Genomic DNA, 16,168 nt, shown 5'->3' with positions numbered 1-16,168 from the left:
GGGATCATCATGTATGCTAAAAATGCCAACGATGGACGCGGGAGGAATAAGCAATCCACTGACTATTCAGCATTCTGTCAGTACAGCCGGGAGACATCAGGGGGTGGGGGACAACAGTGACACCTAGAGACCCCACATCTGAAGCATGAGAGCAGCCTTTACCTCTCCATACCTCTGAGATCGACAGGGTACGGGCTGTATCCTTTCATCGTTGAAGCCATCGGGTATGGCTGCTTGAGTTAGCAGCTTGCTTGAAGATTGGTGGTAGTTATGTAGAAGGGACAAGACGTAGTTACCCCGAGATCTGCCAATTCTACCGTGAGCTCTACAACCTGTATGAACCAGACCCAGCTTCTCCTAAATTAATAGCGCCTCCAAGACACCCTTTGAAGCTATCTGCAGGATCCTCTGATCGCGGTTGGGAAATATGCACAGAGTTCTACCAAGCTCTGATCCATCCATTGAAAGGCCATCCGAAGTTCTCTCCCGGGCGTTGGGGACTCGCGGACACCAGTCTGCACGGAATAGGCCCCGTACTCTCGCTTCAGATCTGGAGCTTGTACCTTCTCGTAGGCAGCTTTGACCGTAGCCCCGCTTGACTGCCCGCACCGGGCAGGTAGATTCCTCCAGTCCCAGTACTGTGTAACTCCTCTCTAGAGCTGGAACCGCCCCGTTGGGTAGTTAAGTAACTAACCAAGCACGGGCTTTGAGGACTGCAGAGCATTTGGTTAACGGTTCCCCGACCTGACCAAGCTGCGGGAGTCGCCCATGAAGAGCTCTTCCAGCTGGCCAGGCCATGGTAGATAGTTACCGCGTTCCCGCGACGGATCCCTTCTCTGACTGCCCTGATAGACATGCGTGGAACGCTTCAGCCAAGCCAGAGATCAGCATGGGAGGCCTTCGCAGCCACCATAAACGCCGCTGGATACCATTGAGACGGCGAGGCCGGTGGGCGGGGCAGGGGGGGGGGAATTTGAGGGGTGCACACACACAGTCCCCCGGGGGCAGATGCAGATTGGTGGCTTCAGCCCAAAAATGCGGCTCACCACCTCGCAGACACGGTAACTAACTACCTACCTACTTGCTCACTGACCGCCATGGACGACTGCTCCTGATGCTCTGTGTGTGTCTGCCGGTTGCGGTGGACATCTATTCCTCTGATTGGCGCTGGGGCTGCGTCGCATCTGGCAGAGCCACCGCCCGCCGAAAGCCAACGGACGAACTCGCGGGTGGTTGGTTGTTCGCGTGTTGCTGCCAAAACCGGCCAGTCCAACATTTGCCTGTGCAACCACACCGAACAGCAGCAGCATCACCACACATCAACCACCACCACCACCACTGGCGGCAGCACCACCAGGATCAACACCCCACCTGGGGCCTTAAATAACGCACCGCACCACATCCTCCCTCAGACATACTCCCTCCATGTCCATAGCTCTCCCCAAACTGCAATCCACGCTGACATGCCCCGCCGCCGCCGCCGCCGCCTCCACTTCCCCCTCCCTTTTCCCCTCCCCAAACTCCGCCATGTCTCCCGCAACCTGCAGACCCTGCGCTCGTTCCCGCTCGCTGAAGTCTCCGGCGCCCTTGGCGACCTGGGCACCTTCCTCCCCCTCCTCACCGCCCTGGCCGTAAACGACACCATCTCCTTGCCCGCCAGTCTCCTCTTCTCCGGCCTCTACAACATCTTCACAGGCCTCTACTTCGGCATCCCACTGCCCGTCCAGCCCATGAAAGCCATCGCCGCCGTCGCCATCGCCAAGCACTTCTCGCCAGGCCAGATCGCCGCCGCTGGCATCTTTGTGGGCGCCGTTGTCCTGCTGTTCAGCGTGACGGGCCTGCTGGAGTGGTTTGCGCGCGTGGTGCCCACGCCCGTCGTCAAGGGGATACAGGTTGGCGCGGGGCTGTCGTTAGTTATCTCTGCAGGGTCGAGTTTGAGGGGCCACCTGGGTTGGATCGGGCCCAGCTGGGCGGATAATTACATCTGGATGATCGTCGCGCTGGTCGTGCTGGCGCTGACGACGGTCTATGACCGTGTCCCCTACGCTCTCATTGTGTTCCTGGTTGGCATTGTGTTTGCGTTTGTCTCGCTGGCCCTGTCACACCATGGACTTCCGTCCTTCGGTATCTGGCATCCGCGCTTCTCCATCCCTGTTGGCCATGAGTGGCGTGTCGGCATCATCGATGCGGGCATCGGACAGCTCCCGCTGACGACGCTGAATTCTATCGTCGCCGTCGTCTATCTGGCGGCTGATCTGTTGCCGGAGGTCGAGACGCCGTCCACCACCGCCATCGGGCTTAGTGTGGCCGCCATGAATCTGCTCGGGTGCTGGTTCGGCGCGATGCCCGTGTGCCATGGCTCCGGCGGCCTGGCGGCCCAGTTTCGATTCGGAGCCCGCAGCGGGTCGAGCATCATCCTCCTCGGCTCCTTCAAGCTGATTGTCGGACTGTTCTTTGGCAACACGCTTGTGGGGCTGCTGCGGCAGTTCCCCACCGCGTTTCTGGGCGTCATGGTTATTGCCGCTGGATTGGAGCTGGCGAGCGTGGGGGAGAGTTTGAATACCGCCCGCGCGTGGGATTTGTCCAAGCATGCACGGTTGGCCGGGACAAATGTTCTCAGCAACGAAGAGAAGAAGCGAAGGTGGACAGTCATGATGGGTACGATCGGGATGCTGGTTGCTTTTATGAACGATGGGATTGGGTTTTTGGCGGGCATGGTTTGTCACTGGACGTATATGATTCCCGGCTTGGTGGAGAGGGTCCAGGAGGAATTTTCGGAGGGCAGTATTAGGCTTCCTGTAAGCTGGCGTCGTTGAGGTTCTGCTTGATACATCTATTGAAGGTCCAGGTGTGTTGAGAGGAGATATTGGCCCCCCCCCCAGAACGAGACCCGCAGATGAAAGCGAAGAGAGAGATGTCTCGTGAGCGAACTTTTGGTAATTATTATTCCCCCCCTTTGCGCATTTCCTTGGTGAGTCTCGGATATTTTTTGCATTCCGGCCATTTCTACACTTCTGGGTTTGCATTTGTGGCATCGCTTTAGCGTTTAAGATGCTGTTCTTAGTTCTGGATTTTTTTCGGATACCCAAGATCTTTTGATATTTTACCTCTAATGACACTTGAGATAAACCTACAACATTTCGGGGATATTTGCCCTGTGGGATATTATCTGTGACATGACTTCCACAATATATCTTTAATGCCAATATCCAACGCAGTCTTGTAGTTGCACTGAACAGAGACCTGATCAGATAAGATAAGATTAGATTTCCGCTAAACTTTAACCTTAACCTTAACTAATTCTCCACTTTTTTTTCACAACAAACCTACAAAAACAACCTCAACAACATATCAATATCATCTCTGTCATATCAATAACTTACGCCCACGCTTACAGCAAATTATTTTCTATTCCATTCATCGAACTGACCATTCATCATGCCATCCGCAACCCCTGCACCTCCTCCTCACTCCATCCCAGGCCTCACCGCCTCCCAGCTCTCCTCCTTCCGCGAAAACGGCTACCTCGTCCTCGAAAACTACCTCAGCGAATCCGAAGTAACAGCCCTCCTGACAACAACCAACACCCTCCTCTCTGACTTTCCCCTCTCCACCCACCCCCTAACCCGCTTCACAACCGGCACCTCCACCACCTCCGACACCGAGGCCAACGCAAAACACATCGCGACACCTATCTCGGTGTCTTGGATAAGTCGATCCACTCTTCTTCGAAGCCGACGGCCTTCCTCCCCCCCTCCCCAATCTCCACATTCCCGCCAACCTCAAAGCCCCCAAACACCTCTCCATCAACAAAATCGGCCACGCCCTACACGCCCTCTCCCCCCCTTTCACCGCCACAACCACTCCCCCGCATCCCACCGGCACCCGCAACGCCGCCATAGCTCGTGACCTGGGCTTTCCGGGACCCCCGCGTCCTGCAATCCATGGTCATATGCAAGCAGCCGGGGATCGGGGCGGCGGTACCGCCGCATCGGGATAGTGAGTTTTTGTATACGGATCCGCCGAGTGCGGTGGGGTGGTGGATTGCGTTGCAGGATGCCGGTGGCAAGAATGGGGGGTTGGGGTTCTGGAGGGGGAGTCACAAAAGGGGGTTTGTGAGGAGGAGGTTTGTGAGATGTGGGGGTGGTGAGGCGGGGACGGAGTTTGTGGAGTGGCAGGGGCGGGGGTTGGCGACGGAGTTGGTTGATGGGGAAGAAGCTGTGGAGGAGGCAGACCCGTATACTCCGCGCGAAGAGGATTTTGAGATCTTGGATGTTAAGGCGGGGTCGCTGGTGCTTATTCATGGGAATGTGCTGCATAAGAGTGGGAGGAATACGAGTGGGAAGAGTCGGTTTGCGTATACTTTTCATGTTATTGAGGGGGCGGAGGGGTGGGGGTATGATGAGCGGAATTGGCTGCAGCCGCCGGAGGGTGGAGAGGGGTTTACGAGGTTGTTTGGGTGGGAGTATTGTGGGGAGAATGCAGAGAATGGAGATGCGAGGGAAGGGGGAGGAGGAAGGGGATGAGAATAGAGGGGGACACTTTGTGTTGGCGAAGAAAATTTTCGAAAGCTATGGCTATCCTAGTGAAGGAGTGGCAGCAGTGGGTGGGTGTATTTGATACGAATGCATTTTGTTTCAGGCCTTTTCAGGAGTGTGCGTGCGAATTTTCAGCTCCTATGATTAGTTCAAGCAGTTGGACCTCTCCAAGAACTAAGATTATTCTACATCTATAATATAATGTTGCTTTCCCATTTTCAAAGAACCAGTATCGCTAAATAGAAATCAACCATATGCAAGAAAACAAAAACAAAAAGGGAAAACCAAACAAAATCTTCAAGACTCCCAAACACCCTCCATTCCCTCGGAATACCAAGTCCACAAAAACATCTCTGCAATAACATCCCCAGATTCCCCCGCCCCCAACTACCTAAGCACTAACCCTCAACATCCCCAACATCCCCTTCGTCATCCACGCCTGCTGCGCCCGATCCACTTCCTCCCTAACCCTAGCATGCAACCTCTCAATAAGCCCATCAAAAACAACAGACTGGCCCAAATTCCCCGAATAAATGTCCAACACATTCATCGCAACCTCAACACAAATATCCACAACCCTCGGATCCGTAATGGATTTATAAACCCACTGCAAAATGGGTTGCAACGTAACTTCATCGCGGCCCGAAAGCGCCGCTCGTAGCGCCGACCGGTGCCGTAGAGCTGTGAGGAGGGTGAGGATGTTGAGCTTGTTATTTGCGCCCGTGGTTTTGGAAGAAGTGGAAAGGACGGCATCGAGGGCCGCTGCGTAGCGGCCCTTGCGCAAATCGAGTTCCCAGGGCTGTTCGCGTTTGCGCTTGTGAGATGCTGACGCGGGGTCCTGTGCATCAATGACGATATCGACGCCCTCGCCGATGAAATCCATGCCGCGCAGCCGCTTTTCCCAGCCCCTTCCGCGCTTCTTCTTTTGTAGCTTCGTCACGCGCTTGTCATGTTCATCCAGCTTGCCGTCGAGAAGGGCTTGCATTTCTCGCGCCCGTTCGCGCTCGCGGACCTTCTGTGCGCCTGATAGTCGAGTGCGGATGGATAGGAGGCCCGATTGCATGCCGACGGCGATGTGTTTGTCTTCCCTGTCGTGACCGGTGGTGATTACGCCGAGAGATAGGATAGGGGAGGGGTATTTGGAGCCGCCGACGACGTTCCAGCCTGTTGTTTCGAAGACTTTCATGTGCCCGTCTAATGCACCGCTGACGACTCGCCGGCCGCCAGAGGCTAGGGATAGGGCTGTCACGGTCTTCTGGTGGCTTTTTATGATGTGCAGGGGTTTTCCAGCCACGACGTCAAGGACAGCGATTCGGTTTTCAGCGGTAGCAAGAACCATTGTACCGGACAGAAGGGGCAGGACACTCTCTACCGCCCCGCGCATTTGGAAAGTCATAACGCTCCTCCCCGTGGCGCGCGAATCCCATATCTTCACCATCCCATCATAGCCAGCTGAAAACAACAAATTCCCCCCTCCACCTCCGCCCGCGCTCCCAGCTCCCACCCCCGGCATAAACCCCGCACATCTCACGTAATCCCCATGCCCCACGAAGCCCCTCACACTCCTCTCACTCGGCAAATCCCACAGCCTCACAACCCTATCATCGCCCGCACTGACCAGCACCGTCGGGTCGGCCGGCGAAAACCGCACAGCCCACACAGGCAACTTGCTATGCTCGCGCCACGTCTTCAAGATGGCACGGCTGTTTATGTCGAAGAGCTGGATTGTGCCTGAATCATCTGAGGCAGCTAGGATGCGGCCGTCGGCGCGGATGTCGGCACAGCGAGCGATATCGTCGAAGCGGGTGAGGGTTTTTAGCAGCTTGCGGGTACGGATTGAGTGGAGTTGGACGCGGGAGCCTGTCGTCACGGTGAAGAGGTCAGGGGGTGTTGTGTTGAGGGCGGTGGAGGTGGCGAAGGAGGAGGTTGAGGAGGGGGCGGAGGGGGCAGAGGGTTGGGAGATGTGGTTTATGGGGCTGTTGGAGGGGGAAGGGAGGAGGAGGGGGTTTTTGAAGGAGCGCCAGTATTGTTGCTCGGGGGTTAGGCGGGTTGAAGGGATTGAGGGGAGTTTTACTTGGGGGAGGGGGAGGACGGGGGCGGCCATCGTGAGTGAGGATAGCTGTTCTCCGCAGTTTGGAGGTTGGTTTGGGGCGGAGGTTGAGATAGATATGTGTGTGGAATTGAGGCGGCGGGTCAGATCGACGTGTAGTTCATGGTGGCACCGGGGATACTGCTTTCGTATCCTAATCAGATGTCCTTACAGCCTTATATGCCCTATATCCCGTAGAGCCCGTTGTTGTTGTTGTTCTTGTTGTTGTTGCTGTTGTCTGTTTGCTTGAGCTGCCTCGACTTTTCTGCGCCGAAAAAGTAAAACCTGGTCGGCGTGGGCTAACGTTGTTCCGCCCACGTCGGGTTTTCAGGGGTAAATAAGCAAAAAAGTAAAATATCAACGAAATAAACGAAACGATATGCCTCGGACCATATAAATTCCAACGTGTTGAATATCAGGAAAGATATGTTATGGGAGTTTTCACTAGCAATTCTATCTCTCATTATTGTAATATGGCCCCCTTTCCCTCCAAGCAAATGACACCGTTAATCCTGATGTGGTGGTGTCAACGGAATCGAACAATAGACGTTCCAAGTCAGAACTAATTATTTTCTGTATGCGAGTCGCTACGTTCATACAGACATAAGCAGCATCAAGGCGAGAGATTCACAAAACACCTCAAAACCAAAAGAAAAACTTCATTTCTTTGAAAGCACATCTAATAAAGGAAAGTTTCTACTCTATTATTCTATTCCACCCGTCACGTAGGCGGGACAGTAAAATGAAAGAAATGAAGCAAAAAACGCCTATCGTCCGTCCACTCTCACCCTCCCTTCCCGGTGTATATACTTAAAGAAAGGGAGAAAGGCGGCAAAATAGAAATAAAATAAGCGTAATATCCATCAACCTAAACTCATACGAGGAACATAACACATCACAAAATATCCCAACCCGTTCCGTTCAGTAGAACAACCCAACACCCAACCCCTCCACAAAAGAAGAAAAAAGCAACACAAAAACAAAACACACACACACGAGAGAAAAGGAAAAAAAAAAAAAAAAAAAAACACAACTCATACACACACATCAACACCTCAACCCTCCCTCCCCCCCGTCCCGACATATGACAACCTCCCTCTCCTCCCACCTCCACCTACACACCCACCAGATCCCACCCCAATATCAATCCTCCTCAACTCCTCGCTAAATGCATCCATCTCCCCACCGCCGTAAGAAGCAGACGGTTGCACGGGGACTTTCGCCGGGATCGGCGGGCCGGTTGGAGAAGGGTTATAGAAGCTGGAGGGGGACGGGGAGGTTCGGATGTTAGGACTGTGGGCACTGGTAGAGGCGGTGGGGGTGCCGTTGTAGCCGTATGGATCGTGGGAGCGGAGAGGGGTGGTAGTTATGCTGCTGGTATTATTATTGGTGATGATGCCGCTGGCGCGCGGGGATGGTGTGGTTTCATGGCTGTGCTGTACGTGTATATATGACTGTGGCCTAGAAGTGGCACTGGCTGGTGCCGGCTGCGGCGTCTCCCGCTTCTGCAACTTAGCGCGTGTTTGCCGGTTACCATTCCCAACCCTACCACTAACGCCAATCATAGATACCGCCCTCCCCCTCACCCCACTACCAACGCTGGCACTATCTCTCTGACCAGCATGCTTAAACCGCACCACAACCTCCGCCCTCTTCCCTCCCCCTGCTCCACCACTCCCCGAAACAGTAGCAAACTTCCTCTCCGGCTCTGGCGCCCACGTATCTGTCGGCAAATGATCCGAAGGATCAATAACGCGGCCGTCATCGCCGATTATCGGACCCAGATCGCGGAGTTTATCCACCTCGCGCTGGCGGTCGGCTTCAAGGGTGGATTCTTGGTATGTGGGGATGGAGGAAGATATGCTGGTGAAGGCAGTGGAGACGGAGGGGTTTAGGGCGTTGTAACTGTCAGGGGAAAAGGGGATGCCGGGTAGGCTTGGATTTGTGGGGTCGCGTGGTGCTGGTGGTTGGTGGGGGTGCGGCGAGACGGATTTGCGGGCGGGGATGGAGCGGAGGTCCGGAGGGCGCGGGGATGTGCGGGAGGGTTGGGGTTGTGGTTGCGGTTGTGGTGATGGTGGTTGTTGGTGCGGCTGTGGTTGTGGGGGTGGTGAGACATAGCTGTTATTGTGATATATCATGCTTCGCTCAGCTTCTTCAGGAACAGCCGCTTTATATCCTGGTACTAATGCCGACGGTACACTGGCAATAACCTTTATATCTCCATCCGACGTGCCGGGTTGTTCTTGGACGGGGGCTGCTGCCATCCTGTCTCGAGCATAACTGTTTACATTTGTATTTGCATGTGCATTCATGTATGAAGGCGTAGGAGACGACGAATACGCCGATACAGGCTCCCTATCTACCGACGAGAAGCTCAAATTCTGGCTGTGATAGCTTGATGAGTACGCGATATATTGCTGCCCTTGCTCACCAACAGGCAGGGGCAGTGGCGACGTTCGCCCGGGTCCTATACTCAGCGGTTCCGGCATGGGTATTGGTCCCAAGGCATTTTGATTATGACCGTAGTCTGCTGTTACCGACGGCAGTGTAGGAAGCTGTTGTAAATGTTGTTGTGAGTGGAAAATCTGCCGATGAACGGGCGGTGGGGGCGGTGGTCCCTCTTCCTCCTCATTCTGTAAGTGCGGCTGCATGTATTCCTGGCGCGGCGGGAAGTCAAGGTTATTCAAGGAATGGCGGAGCGGGCTGTCGCGGAAGACATCGTTGTTGGCGTGCGAGGTGCTGTAGCGGTGGTAGTGGCTCCGTCGATCGTTTGGGCTGGCATTGGTTGGGGGCTCCGGGGATTGCTGTGTTTGCGGTGAGTCTGTGGCTGCGTAGGAAGAGCCTCGAGATGGTGGCGGGTAGGAAGGGGAGGTATTGTAGCGGTCTGGTGTTTGCATGGAATAGGTCGTTTGTCGTGGTGGGGTCTGGTAGCAGTCTCGGGGCGGAGGGATTGGGGGTGGCTCCGGGGGATAGTCGTAGACATTTTGACCTATGTTATGTGGCGGGCTATGGTCGAGTGGCTGGTGGTGAGTAATGTGGGTATATTCAGGTACTTGGGGGTAGGCCATTTCTCGAGAAGTGATGGGATGCTGGGAACGACGACCGTACTGATCGACCGGCAGCTCTTGAATTTCTCCAGGGGATGAATTTTGATAGGACTGATGTGTAGGGGTCGAGTGTTTCGAGATAATTTTGGGGGGTGTGGGACCCCATTGACACTGAAAATCATCGGGCGTTTCGTAGGCTCGCTGGGGTTGAGAAGGAGGCGTTGACTGGGGAGGTGGTTCTGGTATTGCTTGTCGAGAAGGTGTAGAATGGTTCTCCCGTAAAGCTGTAGGGGGAGGAGCAACACGATCAGACGACGGTGGACGGACAGGAGACGAGCCGGTGGGATCCGCGGGCAGAGGTCTTCGCTTCGAGGGCTTTGCTTGGCGAGGACCGGAGAGTCCTGACTGTACCGTCTCTGCTCTTGTCTCTACTTTCTCCGCTTCCTTTCTCCGCTCGATTACCGCCTCGTCCTTAGGTCGGGTGTCATAGTAGGTCAACTCGATCCTGACATCCCCAGCGTATTTCCCCTTGCACTGCAATCCATGCCAGAGGTCATTCTGCCCACCACCTGGAACCACAACATTCTTGAGATCGATAGTAGTTTCACCGATCAGGTCAGTCTTCCTATCGTCGTTGAAGACGGATACCTTTAATTGATAGTAATCGGGCGATTCGTGCACTGTGAACCGCAACTCTTGATCCCTAGACGTAGTAAAGAAACAAGCATCGTTATAAATTGGATAAGATGAATTAAATCAAACGAAAGCAAATCAGATGAGATCATTCCATTTGCTTACCATTTTGGCCTCTGGCCACCCCGCATATCCGTTTCCGTCTTCTTTGCCTCCTTCCCCAGCCGCGCGGCACAGTACGGATTCTGCTTGCCCATGGTTTTCCTATTGGGCAGGTTTTTCGCCCGGTCAATAATGACAACCAGAGTCCCTATTGGTGGACCGTCTATTGACATATCTGCAAAGATGCCAGCTGTATGCTGTGGCAGCTGGGACACCTTTGTCAGTTTGGCAACCATGATTGCGGGTGAATGCTATGCAGCAAAAGTTTCAGAAGGGCTGGTAAGGTCGGGTTCCTTTTCCGCTTTATGAAAATAACGAAATTGGCTTGTTGAAAAGAAAGGTAGTCTTCTTTTTCGAAAAAGCGGTTGTACAAATGTGGGTAAACGAGCGGTGTTATGTTAGCAAAAATGGAATAGGCAATATGGTGGTTAACTGCACGCGTTGTCGCTGCATGCGTCTTTCGGACAATAAATGGGAAGACGGAGGGCAGCTACACAGCCAGGGCCAATAATGACAGGGAGCACAAATGCAGTTATCTAATTGTCCAATGAGTGGATAAGTAACGTAGCCGGTTAGAATGAGAGGAAGCGTTGTCTGCTAAAAGCTGAGAGAGAGAGAATGAGAATGAGAATGAGTGAGTGAGTGAGCGAGCGACTAGGGTGGTTCAAAAGAAACCAGTCCTCGAAAGAATGAGTGATAATAAAGAATAGGGATTTGGGGAGAATGATTGCTGTCCATATGCGAGGAGCGAAACGATGATTATTTAATTTTTGTCCTAGTGTTTTGGTTTGCGCGGTCGAGAGGCAAAAGAGGCTGGGAATGACGCTGACGGGGCTCAAGAAGCCAAGGAGTGGAGCAAAACTGTTAGAGACGTTATTTAGTAGAGCGAGAAGGAGTCCTAGGCGAGGAGGATTGCGGCAGATACAGCTGCGGATTGGCTGGAATGGGGCAAGTCGAGGTGAAAGTCAGGAGGAATTCCAAGGGTTCCAATGTTCCTTGATTGTGAGTTGGTGTTCCCTGCAAGTTGCTGGCAAGTTGCTGCCAACGGCTAACGAAGCAAGATTGCCATGGATCTGCTCTTATCCCCCACCTGCAGGTTTGGCCTGCACAGAGTCGATGTTGTACATGTAATTGCCGGAGTTGTTGAGTATCGAGGTTGAATGAATGCTGTCTTGTTCGTCGTTGAGGTTGTTATCTGAAGTCCTCGGGCTCCCCAGCCTCCTTGGCTGAGTCATCACTCGGTTGAACCTCATTGGATCACCCGGAGCATGGTTAGTCCGGGCCTGTTATGGGTTAGCGCTCGTCGGATCGGGAATAACGTGGGTCCTAACGTCAACAACCTTTTCAACTTCAACATCGACCAACGTCTGTCTGTCTGTGTATATAGAGTCTGTCCAACATCGAATAAAATATATTATAAATTTAGTATTCAATCAGTTTTAGACCTGAAATTGTACTCCTCAACATCATTCCTACCACATTCAATATCTCATTCATTCTGCAAGAGGGAAGTTCCGCTTACTCTGTAGTAGGTTAGTAACAGCATGTCCTTGACTTTATTGAATCGTGGCAGTTCCCCTCTATCTGATGCGTGGTGATGCAGGAGGCATTCATCTACCCTTTTCATTTTTTGTTTTTTGTATTGGTATTTTCTATCTAACTTTCTTATATATATTTTTTTTAAATTTTTATTTTTTATTCTATTTTTTTTTATTTTTTAAGTGGCTTTTTCTAGAATTTTTGAGGGTTTGGTTGCTCGCTTTTCCTGCATCCCTCCCCAAGTGGTCTTGAGCTTTGCCCTACCTCTTGACAAGGTTTGCGATAGGGTTGGGAGAGTTAGCTAGGCTAATAAATGCAGCTTCCTGTGGCGATCGTATTGATGTCGGTCCACATTGTGATCATCTGCAAATATCAGAAACGGAACGGTAGGAAGGAATGGGAGGAAAGCAAAGGAAGAAAAGGAAAGAAACAGAAAGAGAAACAAGAAATGAAAAGCAAAGAAAGCCAACCCCCAGCCTCGTAATTGCTCAAATGTCCTCCGTCCGTAGCAAGAAATAGAAGATAAAAATAAAAACAAAAAGTGAGAAAAGAGCGAGACATAAAGTATGACACCGCAACTCAATCATCCAGTGAACCCCTCAACACCTCCTCCGCTGCAATCCCAGCTGTCCACATAGCCGCATCATAGTCATCATGCGCACGACGCTCTTTACCTAGCCGACTATTCCACTTCTTCCTCCTTCTCGGCCCAACACCACTGTTAGCTCCATTCCCTAAAGCCTCCCCATCCACCCGCCCAGAATCAGAACCACCCTCATCATCATCATCATCATCGCTACCATCAGTATCACCATCGTCGTCGCCCTCCGCATTCTCCGCGTAAATCAACCTCCGCTCCAAACGACTCACGTACCCTTCGAGTCTAATATCATCCTCCCCACCCTCCACGCCAGCCCCACCATCACCATTACCATTAATATCAACTCCATTCTGCACACCTCCACCACGTTGATGATTCCCAGCCAACCTATCGGCCCACGCCTGCGTACTCTTCCTCGCCTCCTCGCTCCGTCCATCAACCTCCCAACACTTATTGCGCGCACAGAAGTTCAAAAATTCCCTCCACGTCTCATCCTTAGAAACACCAACCAACACATCCGGATTTCCAATGACGATCAACCCCTCCTTCGCCCGTGTCATGGCCATGTTGAATCGCCTTCGTTCTCCCACCAGTCCCAAGCCCAACGACTGGTCCTGCTCGATAAAACGCATCTCAGCCCTCGTGCGTGTTGTGCAAATTATCAAGAAGCGCGATTCGAGGCCCTGGAATGCCTCGACGGGACCAATGTTGACGGAGTGCAGGTTGTGCTGGCGGAAGAGGCGGCGGAGATGCGTCACCTGCGTGAGGAAGGGGGTTATTACGGCAATTTCTTGCTCGGTGATTGGGCGGGCAGAGGTTGTTGAAGGGGCTAGTGGTTTTTGGTGGGTGCTGTTGGACTTGGATCTGGACTTGGATCTGGACTTTTGGGGTTTGGTATGATAGGTTAGGCTGGCGGAGTGGGCGAGGAGAGACTGTGCAAAATGTAGAGCTTTGAGGGCCTCGCCAGCATTAAATAAGCCGCTGCCAACGGGGTTTCGGATGACTTCTTCGACGTCGTCGGGCGAGGTGTTGCAGGCGAAGAGGATGGGCCAGCGGTGTGGGGCTTTCCAGCCTGGCCAGGATGGGACCGGTCCGTCTGGGTGGGCCGGAGTGGCGGATGGGATGAGTGTGTCGCTGTAAAATAGGACGGATGGCATGGCGAGTATAGAGGTGTGAGAGCGGTAATTGCGGGTAAGGTTTGTAAAGGCCGGTCGTGGAATTGGGAGCATATCCTGTGTTAGTTTCTTGTAGGGTCCAGCATTTCGGCGGGAAAGAGGGTGGTCGGCAAAAACTGGGCGTGAAAGGAGTCTCTCGAAGAGCGAGACTGATAGTGCAGTGTTGGTGTTTGAAACTCGGGGGCCTAGCTGGTGCTCATCCCCTGCCATGACGAATAGTGGTAGAGAAGACCTTGGACTAGTCCCGTCAATGGGCTCCCTGATACATAATGGTGTCGCAACTACCGTTAGTGGAACGCAGACCATTGGTTCTGTAGCTTGCGCCGCCTCGTCCACAATAAGAGCAGTCCAGTGAAGCATTTCCTGTGGCCTTGGTTTTGTCCCTGGGCAAATAGCACTAATCATCTCGTATCCCAATTTCATTAGGTCTTGATTGGTCAACCGAGCCCTAACAAGCATGTGTGCTTCCTGGCAGGTCGTTACGACTACCTTGTAGCTCATCATCTTCTTAAAATCTGGCAGTGAAAAGAGGTCAAACTCTGTATGGGTGTATGGCAACAGCTTGTCGGGGACTTCCGCGAACGTCCGTGACCATCCATTTAATCTGAATAAGTCGTAAGGCTGTAAATGCTGAGCTAGACGTATTGCGAGCGTGTCTGCCGCTGGGTTGGATGGCGCACAGAGTAAAATATGATGTTGTACTCTATCTTGTTGGCGCAGGAGTTGTAGGGTGCATTCAACCACAGTTTTCGTTTTTCCGGACCCAGGCACTCCGGATATCAGGAAGGGAATAGTACCAAAGTTGCGAGTTATGATAGAATCGACTGCCTTCATCTGTTCGTAATTAAGATCTCTATCCACCCACTCGTGTTCAAATGACCCCTTCGGAAGTTTTGTTTGCAATGCAGCATCCTTAGGTTCTGGGAATAGCATATGCCGCAGCCAATTTTCTTTGTTCTCAAGCGACCCCGCAAGCTCGTTTTTGACATCTTCATGATGCCACGGCCGGCCATCGGTAACATCAACAACTGCTCTCCAGAGAGGCACAAAGAGATCAGGCCGGACTGTAAATTGGCTATTGCAGAGGCGAGATGATGGCAAAAGATGATCTATTCGGAGAATGAGCATCTCCTTCGCCATAGATATCCCCCATACAACGGCGTGAAGTTGATGCCCCGAAAATCCTGGTGCAATGGAACCTGTGAGGTTCGTGTTGTTTTGGCTCAGCCATTCGCTTCCTTGCTGGGCGAGCTGCGGAAATGGTAATATCTGTCGAACCAGTACAATATCTCCTAGCCCAACTGTTGGAGCACCATCTTTGAGACCAGGGACATGCAAGCTGTAAAGATTCTGTCTGCCATCGGTTGGAGTAAGTAAAGCGTTGTAGAGGTTGTATTTCCCCAGCTCCTGAGAATAGTTCATCCCTTCCAGGAGAAGGCATTCATCGAAGTAATAAAGATAGGAGGCTGGCGTCAAATTCTTGGTGTGGCGGGATATCGAGACCGGAACATCCTTTAGTGCGGGTAAATTTTCAACAGGCAAGGGCTCCAGAACGGACGACCCTGAAAACTTAGTAACATAGCTCGAGAAATCGATGGTCTTCAGAAGAGTGCTATACCTGTCCACTGCTGGTGATCGATTAATGGCGAGAAGATGCGATGGAACGTAACTACTGGCATATACATCTGGTTTCCAGGGTATCGAACGACCGCCTGGTTGGTTGGTGCCATCGTACATGGGTCTATGACTTGGCGATGCAGGGAAGTGTGAGTTATGGGACAATTGGTAGGGTTCTTCCGTGAATGTCTCCCACCTTCGCTCAAGATGATAACCCAGTTGATATCCCTGGAACCCAAGGCGGCTGTTTTGAAGTCTTGAACTTATTCCTGGGGCTCCATAACTAGCTGAATAAGCCTGAATCGAAGGATGTTGGCCTGGTGAGCTACTAGATACAGCAGGTTGAACACCATTTGTCTGTGCTCTTGACTGATTTTGCGATATACTTGCGGAAGCAGTACGACTCAAGCCCTGAACAGAGACTTGCTGGCCAGACGGGTCAATGATTGGAATTGCAGACGTTCGAGGCCGCGAATAGAAAGAAGCCATTTGAATTTGAAGAAAAAGAAGAAGAAGAAGAAGAAGAAGAAGAAGAAGAAGAAAAAGAAAAAGGAGAAATAATACCAAAATAGGGGCTTCCTGAGATCAAAAAACAATCTTCTTTGTATTTCTGCGAGTTTAGGTAGGTCTTGTAAGGAAAGAAACGGAAGAAACAACAAAACAACATCAGACACAATCACAAGGTTGCTCAACACGAAAACACAAGAGAAAGAATGATTTTTCATAAGGCTGCGTAACTCAGCCTCATCACCTAGAGAACAGATCAA

At 52.3% G+C, this 16,168-nt stretch overlaps 7 protein-coding genes across 7 annotated transcripts in view; 3 read left to right on the top strand and 4 right to left on the bottom strand.

The window, feature by feature from the left end:
* Positions 1–798, bottom strand: part of PADG_06461 (uncharacterized protein) — a gene marked incomplete at both ends in the record, with an annotated part of 1,314 nt that extends 516 nt beyond the window's left edge. Inside the window, 2 exons of the mRNA XM_010763452.1 lie at positions 434–624; positions 695–798. Of these exons, the coding sequence (XP_010761754.1) occupies positions 434–624; positions 695–798 (295 nt within the window). The remainder of the gene's footprint in view (positions 1–433; positions 625–694) is intronic.
* A 91-nt stretch (positions 799–889) lies between these two features.
* PADG_06460 (uncharacterized protein) lies at positions 890–2,816 on the top strand (the record flags this gene model as incomplete). Its single annotated transcript, XM_010763451.1, has 2 exons — positions 890–1,061; positions 1,192–2,816. 2 exons carry the CDS (start codon positions 890–892, stop codon positions 2,814–2,816), a joined length of 1,797 nt encoding a protein of 598 aa, XP_010761753.1.
* Positions 2,817–3,438: 622 nt separating this feature from the next.
* Positions 3,439–3,909, top strand: PADG_12126 (uncharacterized protein; the record flags this gene model as incomplete). The annotated part of the gene is made up of 1 exon (XM_010763681.1): positions 3,439–3,909. One exon carries the CDS (start codon positions 3,439–3,441, stop codon positions 3,907–3,909), a length of 471 nt encoding a protein of 156 aa, XP_010761983.1.
* A 35-nt stretch (positions 3,910–3,944) lies between these two features.
* On the top strand, positions 3,945–4,526 carry PADG_12125 (uncharacterized protein; the record flags this gene model as incomplete). The annotated part of the gene is made up of 1 exon (XM_010763680.1): positions 3,945–4,526. The coding sequence occupies one exon, from the start codon at positions 3,945–3,947 to the stop codon at positions 4,524–4,526; it is 582 nt and encodes a 193-aa protein (XP_010761982.1).
* Positions 4,527–4,929: 403 nt separating this feature from the next.
* On the bottom strand, positions 4,930–6,642 carry PADG_06458 (snoRNA-binding rRNA-processing protein UTP15; the record flags this gene model as incomplete). Its single annotated transcript, XM_010763592.1, has 1 exon — positions 4,930–6,642. The coding sequence occupies one exon, from the start codon at positions 6,640–6,642 to the stop codon at positions 4,930–4,932; it is 1,713 nt and encodes a 570-aa protein (XP_010761894.1).
* A 1,040-nt stretch (positions 6,643–7,682) lies between these two features.
* On the bottom strand, positions 7,683–10,705 carry PADG_06457 (uncharacterized protein; the record flags this gene model as incomplete). Its single annotated transcript, XM_010763450.1, has 2 exons — positions 7,683–10,377; positions 10,473–10,705. 2 exons carry the CDS (start codon positions 10,703–10,705, stop codon positions 7,683–7,685), a joined length of 2,928 nt encoding a protein of 975 aa, XP_010761752.1.
* Positions 10,706–12,587: 1,882 nt separating this feature from the next.
* On the bottom strand, positions 12,588–15,890 carry PADG_06456 (uncharacterized protein; the record flags this gene model as incomplete). The annotated part of the gene is made up of 1 exon (XM_010763449.1): positions 12,588–15,890. The coding sequence occupies one exon, from the start codon at positions 15,888–15,890 to the stop codon at positions 12,588–12,590; it is 3,303 nt and encodes a 1,100-aa protein (XP_010761751.1).
* Between the last annotated feature and the right edge of the window lie 278 nt (positions 15,891–16,168).

Source organism: Paracoccidioides brasiliensis (genome assembly GCF_000150735.1).
Source record: "Paracoccidioides brasiliensis Pb18 unplaced genomic scaffold supercont2.8, whole genome shotgun sequence".
In the NCBI taxonomy this organism is placed as follows: Eukaryota; Fungi; Ascomycota; class Eurotiomycetes; order Onygenales; family Ajellomycetaceae; genus Paracoccidioides; species Paracoccidioides brasiliensis.
The sequence above is the reverse complement of the archived record's forward strand: the minus strand, read 5'-3'. Positions and strand labels throughout refer to the sequence as shown.